A 15647-nucleotide genomic window follows, 5' to 3' on the forward strand; every position below is an offset into this window, starting at 1 on the left:
CCCCCCCTTACCCTGCTGCTCAGAACAGGGTGTTGGGCTCTGTGCCAGCCGGACACATGGCTGAGCTCCCCTGCACAACACAAAACCCGGTCCCTGGCCCTGCACAGGGTTGCCGGAGCGGGCTGCAGGAGGAGGAGCTGCCGGCCGGCTCAGAATGCAGGGGGGGTGGGGGTGGGAGGAGGAAGCTGCTCCGGAGTCCAGCCCGGGACTTTCCTGCAGCCCTCCCAGCCGCTCGCTCTGCTCTGCCCGGGGAGGGGGAAATCCCGGACATTGTGAGTGCTTTACAAATTCCCCCCGACGCTATTTTTAGCACACAAAAGGAGGACATGTCCGGGTAAATCCGGACGAATGGTAACCCTAATATTGGAGCTTTTCAGTGCTTGAATTGAGCCCCTCCTTGCCCCCGGCCACCCGTCCCTGCCCATCTCCCCCACCCCAAAGAGTCACATTCTGCTCTCATTTTCCATAAAGTTATTCTTGATTTACACCAGGGTAACTCAGGGCAGTCTGACTAACAGTGATGATACATAGTAAAAAAAACAACAACAAAAGCTGCTACTAATCATGCTATGCAGTGCTGTGCTGCCAACTGGGAGATGGGGATCTTGGGGATGAACTGAGAATCTCTGCCCTTTGTGCATTTGTGCTTTGGTCCCCTAAAGAGGCCTACAGAGAGCAAATTCATTCTTGAGGTGAATCCTAAGCACCCACTTTAGGATCAACCCTGAAACGAGTTAAGTACCAATATTTACTTTTCATTATTTTTAACTGAAAATTTCAAGCACAAAACCCAATGAGCATAGAGGATGTTGGAATAACAATCCTTTGAGTGGAGACAGGCCAAGCCCAGGATCTTCTATCCTAATCCTCTCCCAAACCCAGCCCCTAAATGTTAGTGGTTCAGATAAAATGAACCAAGACCCAACTGATGGATTTGACTAATAAGATTCTGCAAATCCAAAACCAGCCTCATTTACCCACTGTGCAAATGGAACAAAAACAGAATCTTCTATTTGCCTTCCCAGTAATATGGAAGCTAGATCTGGAAACCAAATCAGGAAACCAGTCCTGTTTCAGTTTCCAAAACAAAACCTGACTAACAAGGCTTTGCAAAACCAATCCCAATATATAGACTCTGTGCCCCATCTTTGGTATATGATTTAAAACATACCCATGCAGTTTTTCATCATCATAAATCCACTTTCATAGCCTTCAAAACATTGACATTCGAAGTCCCCTGGGGTATTGATACAGATGCCTTGGCCACAGAGATCAGGAGATATGCGGCATTCATCAATATCTGAAATACAAATAATTTTAAATGCATGTTAAAATATAATTCAACATCTGTGTTTTCAAGACAATGTTCTGAAAGCTACCAGGTAAGACTTTTACCTGTACAATTTCTTTCTTCAGAATCAAGTGCAAATCCGCTGTCACATTTACACTTAAAACTGCCAATGGTGTTTCTGCATTTTCCGTGGGTACAAAGACTTGGGATCATTTTGCATTCATTGATATCTAAAAATGAGACAAAGAAAGGTTTGGTTATTTTTAGTAACCATCCAATTTAGTAAAACTTCACTAAAAGAGATTCAGGTTAGTAAAATTCTAAATCCAGCTTCTCAAAAGCTGCAACTACAATTTTGTGCATGCAAACCACTACATTCAAATAAGAATGACAACATGTAAGCAATTATATAGCCCTTTTCATCCACAGATCTCAAAAGCGCTTTACAAAACTAGGCATGTATTATTATTCCTATTTCACAGACGGGGGAAATGAGGTACAGCCTGTTCAAATTTCATTTGGACATATGGGAACAAAAAGAATTTATGTGAAAAAGAATGTATTTGCAACACACAGTAACAAATGTAGAGAATGATTTGAGTGAGGATCTTTTGAAAATTGGATCCTGTGTATTTATTTAAAGTAGTTCATTCCCTTTTTATGATTTTACAGATGAACACAAAGACCTTCACAGATGATGCTGTCAGTAGGAGGTGGAGTGAAGTGTCTTCACACATTGAGTTACTAGGGAGAGTGGAACTCTGTGAACCAATACTGAAGTAACAGTAAGATTAGCAGCATTTGCTATGTAACTAGGTTCTAACAGAGGCCTTCATTCAATGCAAAGCTATTCAAGCTCCATATACCTCTCAGCTCCTTTCCTTCTATGATCCTGCACCATAAAATACAGGGCTGCTGGGAGGCAGGATTTGGCACTAAGACAACCAGTGATCTAAAGTCTTGACTTCACATCATCTTAACAGACCACATTACTAAGATCCTATAAACCACTTTCCATGCATATGACAGCAAGAACTAGGTCTGCATACCCCCTAAAACTTGCAATAAGGGGCCATCATGTGAGCAGTACAAAGGACTCACTACCTTCAGAGTTCAGTGTATCACATCTATCATACTCCCACCTCTTTCACAGCCTGGAGACCGCAACAAGAATTCATACTGAGATTTACCTACATAGTAATGCAAAGCACTAACACACATAAAGCTGACCCCCAGTTTCTTTTGTCACTAAAGGCTAATTTTCCTCCTTTATCTAACAGAGTTTGATCCAGGGCTCACTGAAGTCAACAGAAAGACTTTTATTAGCTTCAGAGGGCACTGGGTCATGCCCTTAGTGGCCAAAAGAACCACTCCATCCCCTGATTTCTGAAAAAAATAAGACTTCCGTGAGTCAGAGAAAATATAATTACCCTAAACAAAAGCATATGTTACACTTCTTTATGGATAATTAATAGCCTGGTAACTGTTTATAAAACTGATCCCAAAACAACCACCACCAATTGTCATTCTCATTTGTGTTTTCCCTTCCTTTCAAATATTAAAGCATTTGGGTTTTCGGTTAACTAGTTTCTTTAAATGCCTTTTCCCAAACACATCCACATCCACTTTCACTTTTGATACCATGTTGCTTAATCTAACTGGTAACCAAGGGAAGAAGCTTTCAGAATGAGGTGCCAAGATGGCACTACCACACTCCCATTAATGCTGGAAATTTACCGCACAGAGTCACAACATGACCTAAATGAATGAAGTCTTCATTTGCTGTTTCTACCATTAGAATATAACAATTTGGCCAACAAACTCCATGACTCAGACTCTAGTGTAGGTTCACTTTTGCATGGCTGAAGCTATCTTTACAGAACATGGTATGTTTCTCCCTCCTCCTTCAACAGTTGTGCAAGGATTTTCAAAGTGTTGAGAGTCTCTTTCTCCCTTGATTTCCAAGGCAATTTAAGCATATGTATCAGGCGCAGTAAGCAGTGGTTCTATAACAATTCCAAAGTTGGCTACTCATTTTGTTTCAATTTATAAGGGGCCGGGGCCAGATTTTCAAAGGAATTTAGGTGCCTAAAGATGCAGACAGGCACCTGGTGGAACTTTCAAATGTGCCTACAGTAGGTTAAGGGCCCAGCTCCCAATGAAATCTATGGGAGTTAGCTGCTTAGGCACTTTTAAAAATCCCACTAGGCTCCTATCTGCATCTTAGGGTGCCTAAATACCTTTGAAAATCTGGCCGAATGTCCTTACTCAGTAATCATTCCATCTTTAAGCCCTAACTCCTGCAGACTTCAAGTCCATAGGAATTTAACCTGAGTAAGAAAAGAGTAAAAACTAAGGAATGCCATCAAGATGTATCCCTCAATGGCTTTACAAATGAACTGAAACCCCCTTACATACCTTTAAAGAATGGCTTTCCATTTATAATCTCTCCCCTACTAGCAAATCCAGGTCCTCTTGGACAAAGAGTTTCAAATTCAGGAGTTGTCTTCACAGGACATTCCTCACATTCAAGGCCCCATGCTGCACCAACAGAACAGCAGCAACTATCCATTCGGTGCCGGCCTGCTATCGGTAATGTACATTCTTCATCTTCATGCTTCAAGTAGCAAGTCTCCAAGCGAATGTCTGTTGGGTAATTAAATAGTGAGATGATGAAAAATTATGTGTGCACATCCATATGTGTGTGTTTAATGAGCACAAGTGTTTGAATTTATGTGTATGTGACAAAAAAATCTGCCTCACTGGGGGGCTGGAGGGACAACATAAACACAAGAATCTTCTCCCAGAATCCCTTCTCAGTAGGGCTTGCTCCATTTCCTCAGATCAGGAGGATGCCAGAAATACCACACAGCTCTTTTCACTGGAATTACTGGCACTAAGCTCTGGAATTAACATTTCCAGATTTAATAGGCCTAAAACTTTCCAGGAAATGGGCCTGAGCATTTGAGGTCAGTTTTGGATCAGGGAAGAGAGGGCCTCAAGCATTCCAGTTCTGCCATAACCTGTCTTTGTCCAACAAAACTTGAAGATTTGCTGTTAAAACGAGGTGAATACACTGCGGATGAAGTCTATAGTTAGCACCTGAAATGGAAGTCTTTTTCTGGACTTTCCCCACAAAGAGATGTAGAATGGGAGAAGCAGTACAGGCTTTCTCAAACTCATGTGTACCTCAGCCCTGGCTTGGAGGGACCGCCTCTGGGGATGAGTGGGACTAGTCTCCACATCCATTCTATCCTTGACTTCTTGCTGAGGCCAACCAATAAAGGTTGCCAAACATGGCCAAATTTGCTGGGGGGGTTATAACATTGACACCTGCCCTGTGGGAAATGGACCACATAAGTTTCTGACCCCCCATCAGATGAGTTTTGGTCACTAACTATGCTACCTAGTCCAAGTTCCAACTGGCAACCTGGAGTTGAATGGCTCTGTACACCATTACTGATCCCATTTCAAAATGATTATGAATAAAATCTATTCCCCTATTTACAAGAAAGTATGGAATGCAAATCTTTGTTTGACATACTGAGATTTGGGTTTCCTCCTCCCCAAACATGAAAAAAACCCTGTAAAATAGCTTAATACCTACCAAGACATGTCCGTCCAGAGGCATCTAAAACCATTCCACTGGAACACTGGCAAAAAAAGGAACCCAAGGTATTGACGCACTGACCATTCGGACAAACCCCAGGAAACACTTCGCATTCATTTACATCTATTTCCAGACAAAATTATAAAAATGAAAATCAATGCAACAAACATACCCAATTAGAAAAATATAACATTTTAACACTTCCATTTTAGGAATGACTATGTATCAATCTGCAAAGTCTGGCAAAATTCCAAACTCTTGGGATTTCCTATGCAAATCAGACCAAACTAATTAATTACAGCCCCCTGCCACTGATTAAAACATATTAAAAAAGTGTTGTCAATTGCACCTTTGATATGTCTATTGAAATCAGGTTCATAAATAAAACAAAATTAGGTCACTGAAAAAAGCTGTCCTACTGCATGTTCATTATGAGACAGATTTTTAAAAGTATTCAGGTGCCTAAAGATGCAGTCAGTCATCTAGTGGAATTTTCAGAAGTATCTAGGTGTCTAACTCCCATCAAAACAAAATTATGCAAATGTTTAGGAACTTTTGGAAATCCCGCTAGACACCTATCGACATCTTTAGGCACCTACATACTTTTAAAAATCTGGCACGATAGCTTTTTCAACCACTTGTAACATTACTGATTAATTTAAGTTCCTGAACCTATGCCTGGTGAGCATGGAATTTAACTTGATTATGTATAAGCATCTGAATTGTATTTTTTAAGAGGTAAACGCTGTACTATTTTGTATGATGAGGTGTAAAGCATAATTCAGCCTGCTGAACTAGGATGGCCTGAGCCTGAATATAAATAAATGGCGTGTAATGTCCTTCCACCTCCTCCTTTTGTGGAACATACCATATTTCGCACAAAAATAGCTTGACCGTTTTTGTTGAAAATTGTCTTGGAAATTAAATTAGAGGCCGAGATGAAGCATCAGAAATGTAAACAAGTTAGGAGGGAGCAAACACAGGAGGTTAGACTGGAAAGGCTCTTACAACCTGTAGTTGCATTGTGCAGTCAGAGAGCGAAGCCAGGGAATTGGTCGCTCAGATTTGTAGCATTGCCGACTCTCGCAATATCTTCATGAGTGAGGTGAGTCTGGCCTATGCTGGAGCCAGGCTGGCTTTGACAGGGCTCCAGAACACTTATGAATATCAATTTCTGAGGTAAAACTCCACTGACTGGCTGCCTTCTCCATTACCTCCTCCTGGGAAAGAACCCCTCATGGAGCTGCTTCGGGCAGAGCTTTCCGCCCATCCCCTCAGGCAGCCAACACCATTCTCACTGGAGGGAGGGAAGGAGGAAGCCGAAAGAGTCCAGCAGCGCAGGGGGATTATCTCTTCCCCTCCTGTGAGCCAGGGGTCAGGCAGACATGGAGGTGAGAGCTCCTGCACCAGGGGCCAAAATCACCTTAATACGTTTGGGAACAGTGGCAACACTAACCTGTCACACATGTTGGGGGAGGGCAGAGTGAATTCAACAATCAAAAGACAGACAGACCCATAATACATCATCTTTTTAAAAAAATCTCCTGATTTTTGGGGTGTTAATTTTTGGGGTTGGCAATACTGGATTTATTAGGCTTATAGGGTGAAATTCATAGTAGGGAAATAGCCTACGCAAGACTCTTGAGCTGGTGGGGGAGGGCAGTGTGGCCAGAGCTGCCACTAGGGGACCTTTGCATTTCTTGCACACTCCAGAGGGGTATGTGACAGCTCCATGATGGCTGGGAAGTAAGATCATTGGATCCATGATTATGTGAAACAAATGGAACAGACTTCATTGTCCAAAGTGGCAGATGACCTGTGGACACTTTCAGCTTCAGGGTTTGTCTGTGGGTTGGAGGCATGTTGTTAATTCCATCCCACTCGCCTCAACTTATTTCCCTGCACAAAACCCATTTTACACAAACCGTGCGTGGGGAGGAGCGAATATCACCTTGGGAAGCCACTATTACCATTTGGCCCCTCCCCCCCAATACATTTCCTCGGCAAATATTTTCCCTGCATTCTCTGATTTGAACAGTCCTTATGTTGGTGGAAGCCAAATGCTACTTTAATACGTTAGGAACCAGGATAACTAGTGTGAGAAAGTTTGGGCTATTTTGGACCACTGGAATGATAAGGATTAAAGCATGTAACAGTTGTAAACTAAAGTGCTGGTAAAATAAATGCTGAAAGCATAGTGTTCACATCTTGGATTAATAAATTTCCATCCCAGCAGTGTTGAAAATGTTCTAAGTGTTTCCTCGTGAATAGAGATAGGTGGGGCCACTTCCCCCCCACCTTCTTTCACTTACACACTCCAGAAAGTATTGCTGAGGTCAGAGAAGTTCTATACAGTGGGTCTGGGGTATAGAAGTGCCAAGATATTCAGTCACCACTTGGAAAGCGCAGGATACATGTGGGGGTGTTCTACTTATTTGATTTTTTGGTTGTGTTTAGTTTGTTCATTTGTCAAAAAAGTGCTTCTTTCTAGAAGCCACATATGGGAATAATTTGTTTTTAAAATATTTTAACTGCAGTGTCATGTCAGATTGTGTCAGTCATGATGACCTGCTACAATTTGAGACTCTCTGAGCTTGTGCATGGTAGGGAAATATACAGTACAGTTTTTTGGCTGGGGTTCAAATTAATCCATAATAAGGAGGGAAAAGGGCGTTGGGGCTTTACATTTTCACTGCACAATATGTGATGATCTCACACACTGCAAAAAAAAAAAGTTTTAAAAACCAACCTTTTCTTGAATTAATGTTTTACCGTGACCTGAGACAGATTTCTTATATAACAACAAGAGAATGACTGAAATCTAAAGCTAGAAATTATTAAAAAAGAAAAATAAATTATTTAAATTTGATTTTAAATTCCTTTTTACAATTCTATTTTATTTGTATGTGCTTATGGAGTGTTTTAATGATAAAATCCTATTGTTATATCATAATGCTCCACTTCTCTAATTGTTATTACGACACAGGATGCATTTTATTTTGACCCAGTATTTTACTCCACAATCAGAAACAATATTAGAAAAGACAGAACCCATCTCCATAGACCATTCTAGCTTATATTTGCAAAGATGTGCATTCTGAGTGAGTAGCATCAGTCTATGTCATTGTCATATATCACCCAGTGAGACCATATTAACCCCAGGTGTAAATCTAATGAGGCCACTAGAGTAACATCAAGGATGAATTTAGCTCTGTTCTTCCATAGCAAACATTAAACCTAAACACCAGCATTTCATCATTCAAAACATGATTTATGTTTGAAAGTAACAGTAAATACCTTCACATAATGTTCCCTTTATTCTTGAAAATCCTTTTGAACAGATTGGGTCTGTAAATAAATAAACAAACATGAACTTTCAGCGTACAGCGTATGATTTACTTTATTAACAAAAAAGAAGACCCAAAACAGTAACATTTCTTCCTATGAAAAATATGGGCGTCTGGAAAGTAATTTCTGAGATGATAAAGTCACAGAATAGGATAGCTACGTTAACAATGGAATGGACCCTTTCCTCACTAACCAAACTAAACTAAAGGTGGAGTTAAATGACTCCAGCTTCATTCACAGCAATTAAATACATTAAAACGTTACCCAACAGGAGTCACAATACATTATAGTCATTGAGCTCCTAGAGCCACATTTACCACTGGTGTAAGAGTTTCCAGTGAAGTTTGATGGATGAATTTAATGCAGAGACTTCAACAGTATGCACGTTTCAGCCTTAGAGAGCAGGATCCTCTTTAAATGTCTGGGTTATCCACCTTTCTCTGCATCAGAGTATTTCCACTGAACACTTAGATCTGATTATCAAGCAAATAGACAAGGATCTCAACACATCTTTCCTCAGATGTAGGATTCACTGTGTTATTAAGTAAACCAGGGTTTGTTACAACAGGGGCTAAAACCTCCATTACTACTCTAAGGTCCATATGTCTGCTAACCTTTCAGTGGGAGCTCTGGAGCCATCCATCTAATGCTGCCTTGGCAGGGTCCCTATATCACGAATTAAGACAAACTATAGTACAGCAATATGAAGTATCACAGAATGTAGGTGTGGTCCAGTCCTTCAAATCTAATTGCACAACATATTAACCTAAAGCTCCAAGTTCAGGACATTGTATGACCAACTGGTGACCCTCAAGCATTACACTGACTCTTTTCCATGCTGGGTGGGAAAAAGGTGAGCAACATTATTTTGTAATGCAAATTTTACCAACCTATGCCTGGCTGCTATGGAAGTGTTGTTGGCCTGACTCTAAACAGAGCTGGCTGAAATTTTCAGAAATACTGAGCATTGGTGTGCCTAATTGCTATACGTGCCTGTTGTTGTACACCTACAACTTTATACCATCTCTTAATAGGGCAGGCAAGGCACAGAAGTAGCTTTGTAGGTCCCAGCCAATGACAACTGATCTCCTTGCCCTACTGGCCACACCCACAATGTGTAACATTTGTGCAGAGCTGACCCTACGTATCTAGAAATTAAGACCATGTCTACTACACCTTTTTAATGTGCCATAGGTACACAAATGGTCACTGGCCTCTGTTTTAGTCATTAAAAGTGTAAATTAGGTGCCAAATAATTTTGGAAATCTCAATCACTTGTCTTTTTTGTAGGCTTAGACCTGTTATACCAAGCCCATCTGACTGAAATACTAGGGTATTCATGCATTTCAGTAGCTTTATACATGAAAATGTAAGAGGAGAATACTAGGGTATTCATGCATTTCGGTAACTTTATACATTAAAATGTAAGAGGAGAGGAGGAAGAAGAACCATTAATATGACTCTTATCACAGTTGTTAAACAGGAATAGGTGGACTGTTAGAATAAACCAGAGGTGGGCAAACTACAGCCTGGGGGCCGCATCCAGCCCTCCACATGTTTTAATGCGGCCCTTGAGCTCCCACCGGGGAGTGGAGTCTGGGGCTTGCCCTGCTCTGGCACTCCAGCTGGGGGCTTGTCCTGCTCTGCGTGGCTCCTGGAAGCAGTGGCATGTCCCCCTCCAGTTCCTATGGGGAGGGGCAGACAGCTGCCCCCACCCAAGCACCACCTCGCAGCTCGGGGAACGTGGCCAATGGGAGCTGCAGGGACGGCACCTGTAGACGGGGCAGCACACAGAGCTGCCTGGCCACGCCTCCATGTGGGAGCTGGAGGGGGGACATTCCACTGCTTCTGGGAGCTGCTTGAGGTAAGCGCCGCCCGGAGCCTGCACCCCTGACCCCCTCCCATGCCCTAATCCCCTGCCCCAGCCCTGATCCCCCTCCCACCCTCTCCGTCCCAGCCCAGAGCACCTTCCTGCACCCCCAACCACTCATCCCCAGCCAGAGCCCTCACCCCCCCACACACCCCAACCCCCAATTTTGTGAGCATTCATGGCCCGCCATACAATTTCTATACCCAGATGTGGCCCTTGGGCCAAAAAGTTTGCCCACCCCTAGAATAAACCAATGATCTTACCTCGTTCACAGGGTGTACATGGGCTACCCCACGCAGCACCTAGCGAGGAACAACACTGGGACTTGAGAGTTGCCCCATTAATATTTATTTCACATCTTCCATTCACAATAGTCTGCCAACAGGTGCCTTTTATAGTTTCTGTTGGAAAAAACACAAGACGCTGCCATACAGAGTACTTAGCATTACATATATTCACATAAATACACAACACACACACACACACACACATATATATATAGAATGGTTAAGTCAGCATGCAAAACTTATAACTGACACGATTAGAATGGAATATATTAAAAATGTTCTTATTGTTCACTTCCCTCTACTGAGCCACATTCTGAAACCTGACTCCGTACTGAACCCCTACAACTTCCACTGACTTTATGCCTACTGATCCCAGTGGCACCATTCAGGATCTGCAGCACTATATTTACTGTGACTCAGATTATATACCCAGGAAGAACAGTAAGAGGGAGAACAAACGCCATTTATGCTCCTAGTTGATCCTTGGGACTGGGTGCATGAGAGTAAGCTGAGCTAGTGTCCTGCCTTCTCCGAGCAGGTGGCAGGGATTGGCAAAGAATAAGCGAGAACTTAATGGAGGGTGGGTCTCCACCGCCCTGCTCACTGGCCAGAGAAGGTGAGCCAGCCCAGGAGTTGGGCTTAGTAATTTACTGCTGATGTGTGTCAACAGTAAATTATTGACTCCCAGAAGCCAGGAGGAAGCAGGGGAGGAAATGTGACTCAGGGGAGTATCTCCAAGTCACAATGTCTTGTTACTCCTGGGGTGTGACAGCCTGCACAGCATCTCTTGCTCCACCTCAAATTACAAACTAGCCCTTCCTCAAATGATAATCTGTGCCCATTTGGTAGCCTCCCTTGTAGAAGCACCCAAATGGGCATGTATAGTTTTGAGGAGCTGGCCCTGTGCATCTGTATACTATGCACAACATCTATCACCTCTCTCTCAAATCTGATATAAAAGCACATTGTGTTCCCAATAGCTAGAGTCATGTACCCAAGATAATGGTGAAAACAAATACTTTCTTAACATTTTTTCCTGTAACATTTTCCCCTAAACCTATTTATCCAAGTTATTTTTAAACACTTTCTGGATTTGGTGTACAATATTTGTATGTCACCGGACATTTTCAACTAATGAACACGTAATCTTTGATGAATAAATACCTATGCAGATGGTTCTTGTTGTATCCAAAGTACTTTCAGGGCTACATTCACAAGCAAAAGAGCCAAGTGTATTTTTGCATATTCCGTTAACACAGGGATTAGACTCACACTCATTAATATCTAGAAGAGAAACACACTCACATTAGTGCCTATTGCTGCCAGTAAGACTTCAGAAGGCCTCCTTCAATCTAGCTAAAACAGAAAGAATCTTCCTACTCGACAGGAAATTCTCCTGATATTTTGGTTTCCAGCTATGGTGCTCTTCCTGGAAGAGTGATGGAATACATGACCAAAAAATGTGCTAACTCATTACATTGACAGGAAAGCTCTACTCAGCTGCTGCATCTGTTTTTTTCAGTGAGGTCGAACTGCCCAGTTTTACAACGGTACTGACTGAGTTGGGTCAAGTGATTTGGCCACATGTTAAGCCTGTGGCTCAAACGGGATTTGAAACTAGGACCCACCTGGCTCAGTTGGACTTATACAGCCTATTCTAAAACACTTGGGTCTCATCAACACTAGCACTTTCCCCACTATTGTCACAAGCATTTGTGCAGTTCCGCTGGTGGTAGGGATGGGGACAGTGCTGACTTAGACCAGACACAAGTGTTTTTACCATCACGTTGTCTAACCCTCATATGTTGCATTCTTGTCCCCCACCCATCATTTCCCTTTGTCTTTATAGACTGCACACTCTTCAGGCCAGACACTGCCTCCCCCTTGGTGTTTCAAATATACTGGGCACATTTTCAACATTACTACATGGTAAATAATAAAAATCTTCACTGTCGGCACTACCTGCATCGCCTATACTAAATAAATAAATAGGGAAAGAAGCTTTGTTATGTAAATCTGACACGTGTCTGTACAGCAGAAGTTAAAACCTTACCCCTGAAACTGTCTCAGGAATACAAATAGCTTATTTTTTTTTTATTTTTTTAATATTCAGTCAAAGGTATAATATTGGCAATCTCCATGCTGTTCTCCGTAGGCTATTAATACAGCTCTAGTTTGCATTGGAGATTTTATTCTATTTTAAGCTTTCATGGATTGAATTTACACTGACTAGCTTCTTTCCATTAATAGAACATATAACTATTCTATTCTGCCTTAACTGGAAATCATATCAACTGCTGGCTAAGAACTCCAGTAATATGGTAAAATGCTTTAAACTGCAATTAATATAGCTAGAATGTAATGGGCTGTTATCAATTACCTTCACATGTTTTTAGATCAGGCTTGTATATAAATCCTTTGGGACAGGTGCAGGTGAAGCTTCCAGGGGTATTTCTGCATTGTCCATTGTCACACAGCAGCGTGTTCAATGCACATTCATCAATATCTGCAATGAAAATTAGAAACATTACGAGAAAAAAAACATGCCTTGACAAGAGTCCATGAAATAATTCCCTTTCCAAACAGCCACTTTTCATTAGGACTGATCTTCCTGTACGTGTGTGAGGTGGGGGGTGGGGGAAGAGAGAAGGAGAGAGAGAGAGATGCCTTGCATTGTTCTACAAAGCCACTGAAAAAGCAGCATTTTGGAGAGCTTTAATAGTTTACACTTACAGGAATGGCCCTTGAAATTATTTAAAATAAAAATAATGTCCAGTACAAACATAACTACAGTCATACCAGAAAGTAAAAAATTAAGATGATGTATCCTTTTATTTTACAATTACTGTACTTTATTTCTTATCTACTGAGGGTCTGCCATGAAAATAAGAGTAACAATAACAGATGTATTCATTTTAACTACCTGGGTAACAACTAGAGAAAATTTTATTCTTTCCTGTTTATTTTATTTTATTCTTTTTAAAATTGGGAAAATTTGAAAAACTTGTTTATATTTTTCTGGATCCCTTTCCTTCCTCCCTCCCCTTCCCAGTGCTCTATTATTTTAATGGATATTCAACCAAGAGAAGTTTTGCCATTTCCTCTTTTTATAAAAGATTTATCTATTTGGCACAGTCATAATGCTGAAAATCACCCTTTGGTCTCGTCTGCACTAGAAATTTTCTTCAAAATTTCTCACCCTTCATACCACTGCTGGAGTTGCTCCACTGACTGTAGAAATGGTGAGAGCACTCGTTTAGATTGGCTACTGGTAGACCACTGGCATTTAAACCCCCATGTTTTCTAGACCTGTTCTGGGCTGGGTTAGATACTGTGGGGAAAGAGACTAGTCTACACTAGCTGCACGGGAGGGAAATTTGAATAAAAATGCTAGTGCGGACCTGATCTTTGGGAAGCCAAAGCTCAAGACTCCGTAGGGGATCTTTGCATGAGTTTGGTCATTTGAGAGAAGCTGCAAGAAGGTGGCACAGGCCCATAAAGGATAGGTGAACATCAGTAAGGCCCAAAGAGCAGTTAGGCAGAACTGGACGTGTCAGAGAGACCTCAAAAAGTGTTGAGAGAAGCTGGGAAGGCTGTAGAAAAACAGAGAGCCAAAGCAACAGCTGGGAATGGCAGAAGTGTTACAAGGGGCAGGGAGATTTGGGAAGTAAAGTAGAAAGTCTCAGAAAATTAAAAGCAGGCCAGGAAAGTAGATGGAGAGGGCCAAGGGAAAGACTACAGAGGAATGGGGGAAGAGTTGTGACGAAGGATGGAAACATAGTGGTGCAGTAACTGGGTGGGCTTGGAGGAGTGGCTGGGAAGGTCAGAGTTGGGTAGGACAGAAGAGAGGCAATAAGTAGGGGTGGACACTGAAGTTGGACACAGCATGCTGGAGGAAAGGAAGAGCATTGGAGAGCGCAGAAAGGAAGGTAGAAGGATCAGAGGAAAATCAGATAATATCAGTGGAGCAGATGGGAAGGATCAAGGGAACACTTGGGCGGAGGCAGTCAAGCATCAAGGTTTGATAAGGAAAAAGGGAAATTTCATACCAATGCAGTTTTTCCCGCTTGCATCCACTTCATACCCAGAATTACATATGCATTTATATGTTCCACGCAGATTCTCACAGATTCCATTTGGGCAGATATCAGGATTCAGTGCACATTCGTTAATATCTGAACAAACACAACAAAGTTCATGATTTCCTTTGGACTATCACATTCACTAAACTAGAAAAAGTCATATTTTTCAATATCAAGAACATTGAGTTCCCACGTTTTCACGAAGATGCCTTTCTAATTAAGAACTCCCATACAGAAAGTCACCCTTCCAAGAATGAAGACCAAGCCTTCATGGCGACTAACCTCCTCCGCTAACCCACAGGTGTTTGAAGTCCTGCAGAAATAACAGGAGCTGGAGATTACTTGAAATCACTTAAACCAGGGTTCTCCCATGTGAAAATATAGAGTGTTAAGGAATCACTGCATAGCCCACTTCATTACACTTGTAGGGTAGTGCTCTGTGGCCCTTATTTCTGAACACTGCCTGCTTTCTATGCAGCACAGTCCCACTGACTCCAGTCATGAGCACTGTTTGCAGAGTAAGGCTTTGCAGGAACTGGCTCTAAGATGACAAGGCTTTAAAGTGAATCACAAGAACTTGCTAATCTCTGACCAATCCTGCAGGAGGACCATAATACTGTTAAAATAAAGTCATTGCATTATGCACAGCTGAGCACACATTGCTCCTGATCCCACTGCAGAATGTGCCATGTACCAGTTTCTCAATATACGGTAAATTGGGAGGCTGAGGGATCATTGGCTAAAGAGAGAATCAACAGCACAGAGTATTTTCCTCTTTGATGATTCCCTTTTTTCCCCTCTATTCACAGTTGGTCTCTTCCCTGCTACAGCTATGGTGCTGAAAATGACGAGCAATCCATCACAAGGCAGTTATTTGTGAGGCAATTTACAAACATCTGCCCTGCATTTAAGGTCAAATGGGTGATTTATCAGGCCTCCCAGCATCATCCCAGGGGATGGGTATGTTAAAGTATCCAGTAAGCTAAATGCTCACTGTGGCTTGCTGTTCTGTGTGGCTGCAGGCTGGTGTTCTCTAGATAATGAAATGTATAATGCTGCAGTAAAAAATACATGGTTTACAAATCTGCCACTCCCAAAGAGCATTCCCACGTAAGCCTGATGAGCATATGTGCTTGAGCAGCCATTAGAGTGAAATGAT

At 42.0% G+C, this 15647-nt stretch overlaps 1 protein-coding gene across 2 annotated transcripts in view; it reads right to left on the reverse strand.

Moving 5' to 3' along the window:
• Positions 1-15647, reverse strand: part of FBN1 (fibrillin 1) — a 213841-nt gene that overhangs the window by 80742 nt on the left and 117452 nt on the right. For both annotated transcript variants that reach the window (XM_034783356.1, XM_034783357.1), the window contains exons 19-27: positions 14456-14581; positions 12787-12912; positions 11571-11690; positions 10383-10520; positions 8199-8249; positions 4899-5024; positions 3710-3937; positions 1396-1521; positions 1172-1300 (exon numbers count right to left, since the gene is read on the reverse strand). In XM_034783356.1, the coding sequence (XP_034639247.1) occupies positions 1172-1300; positions 1396-1521; positions 3710-3937; positions 4899-5024; positions 8199-8249; positions 10383-10520; positions 11571-11690; positions 12787-12912; positions 14456-14581 (1170 nt within the window). The remainder of the gene's footprint in view (positions 1-1171; positions 1301-1395; positions 1522-3709; positions 3938-4898; positions 5025-8198; positions 8250-10382; positions 10521-11570; positions 11691-12786; positions 12913-14455; positions 14582-15647) is intronic.

This window comes from Trachemys scripta, chromosome 10, assembly GCF_013100865.1.
Source record: "Trachemys scripta elegans isolate TJP31775 chromosome 10, CAS_Tse_1.0, whole genome shotgun sequence".
Classification (NCBI taxonomy): Eukaryota; Metazoa; Chordata; order Testudines; family Emydidae; genus Trachemys; species Trachemys scripta.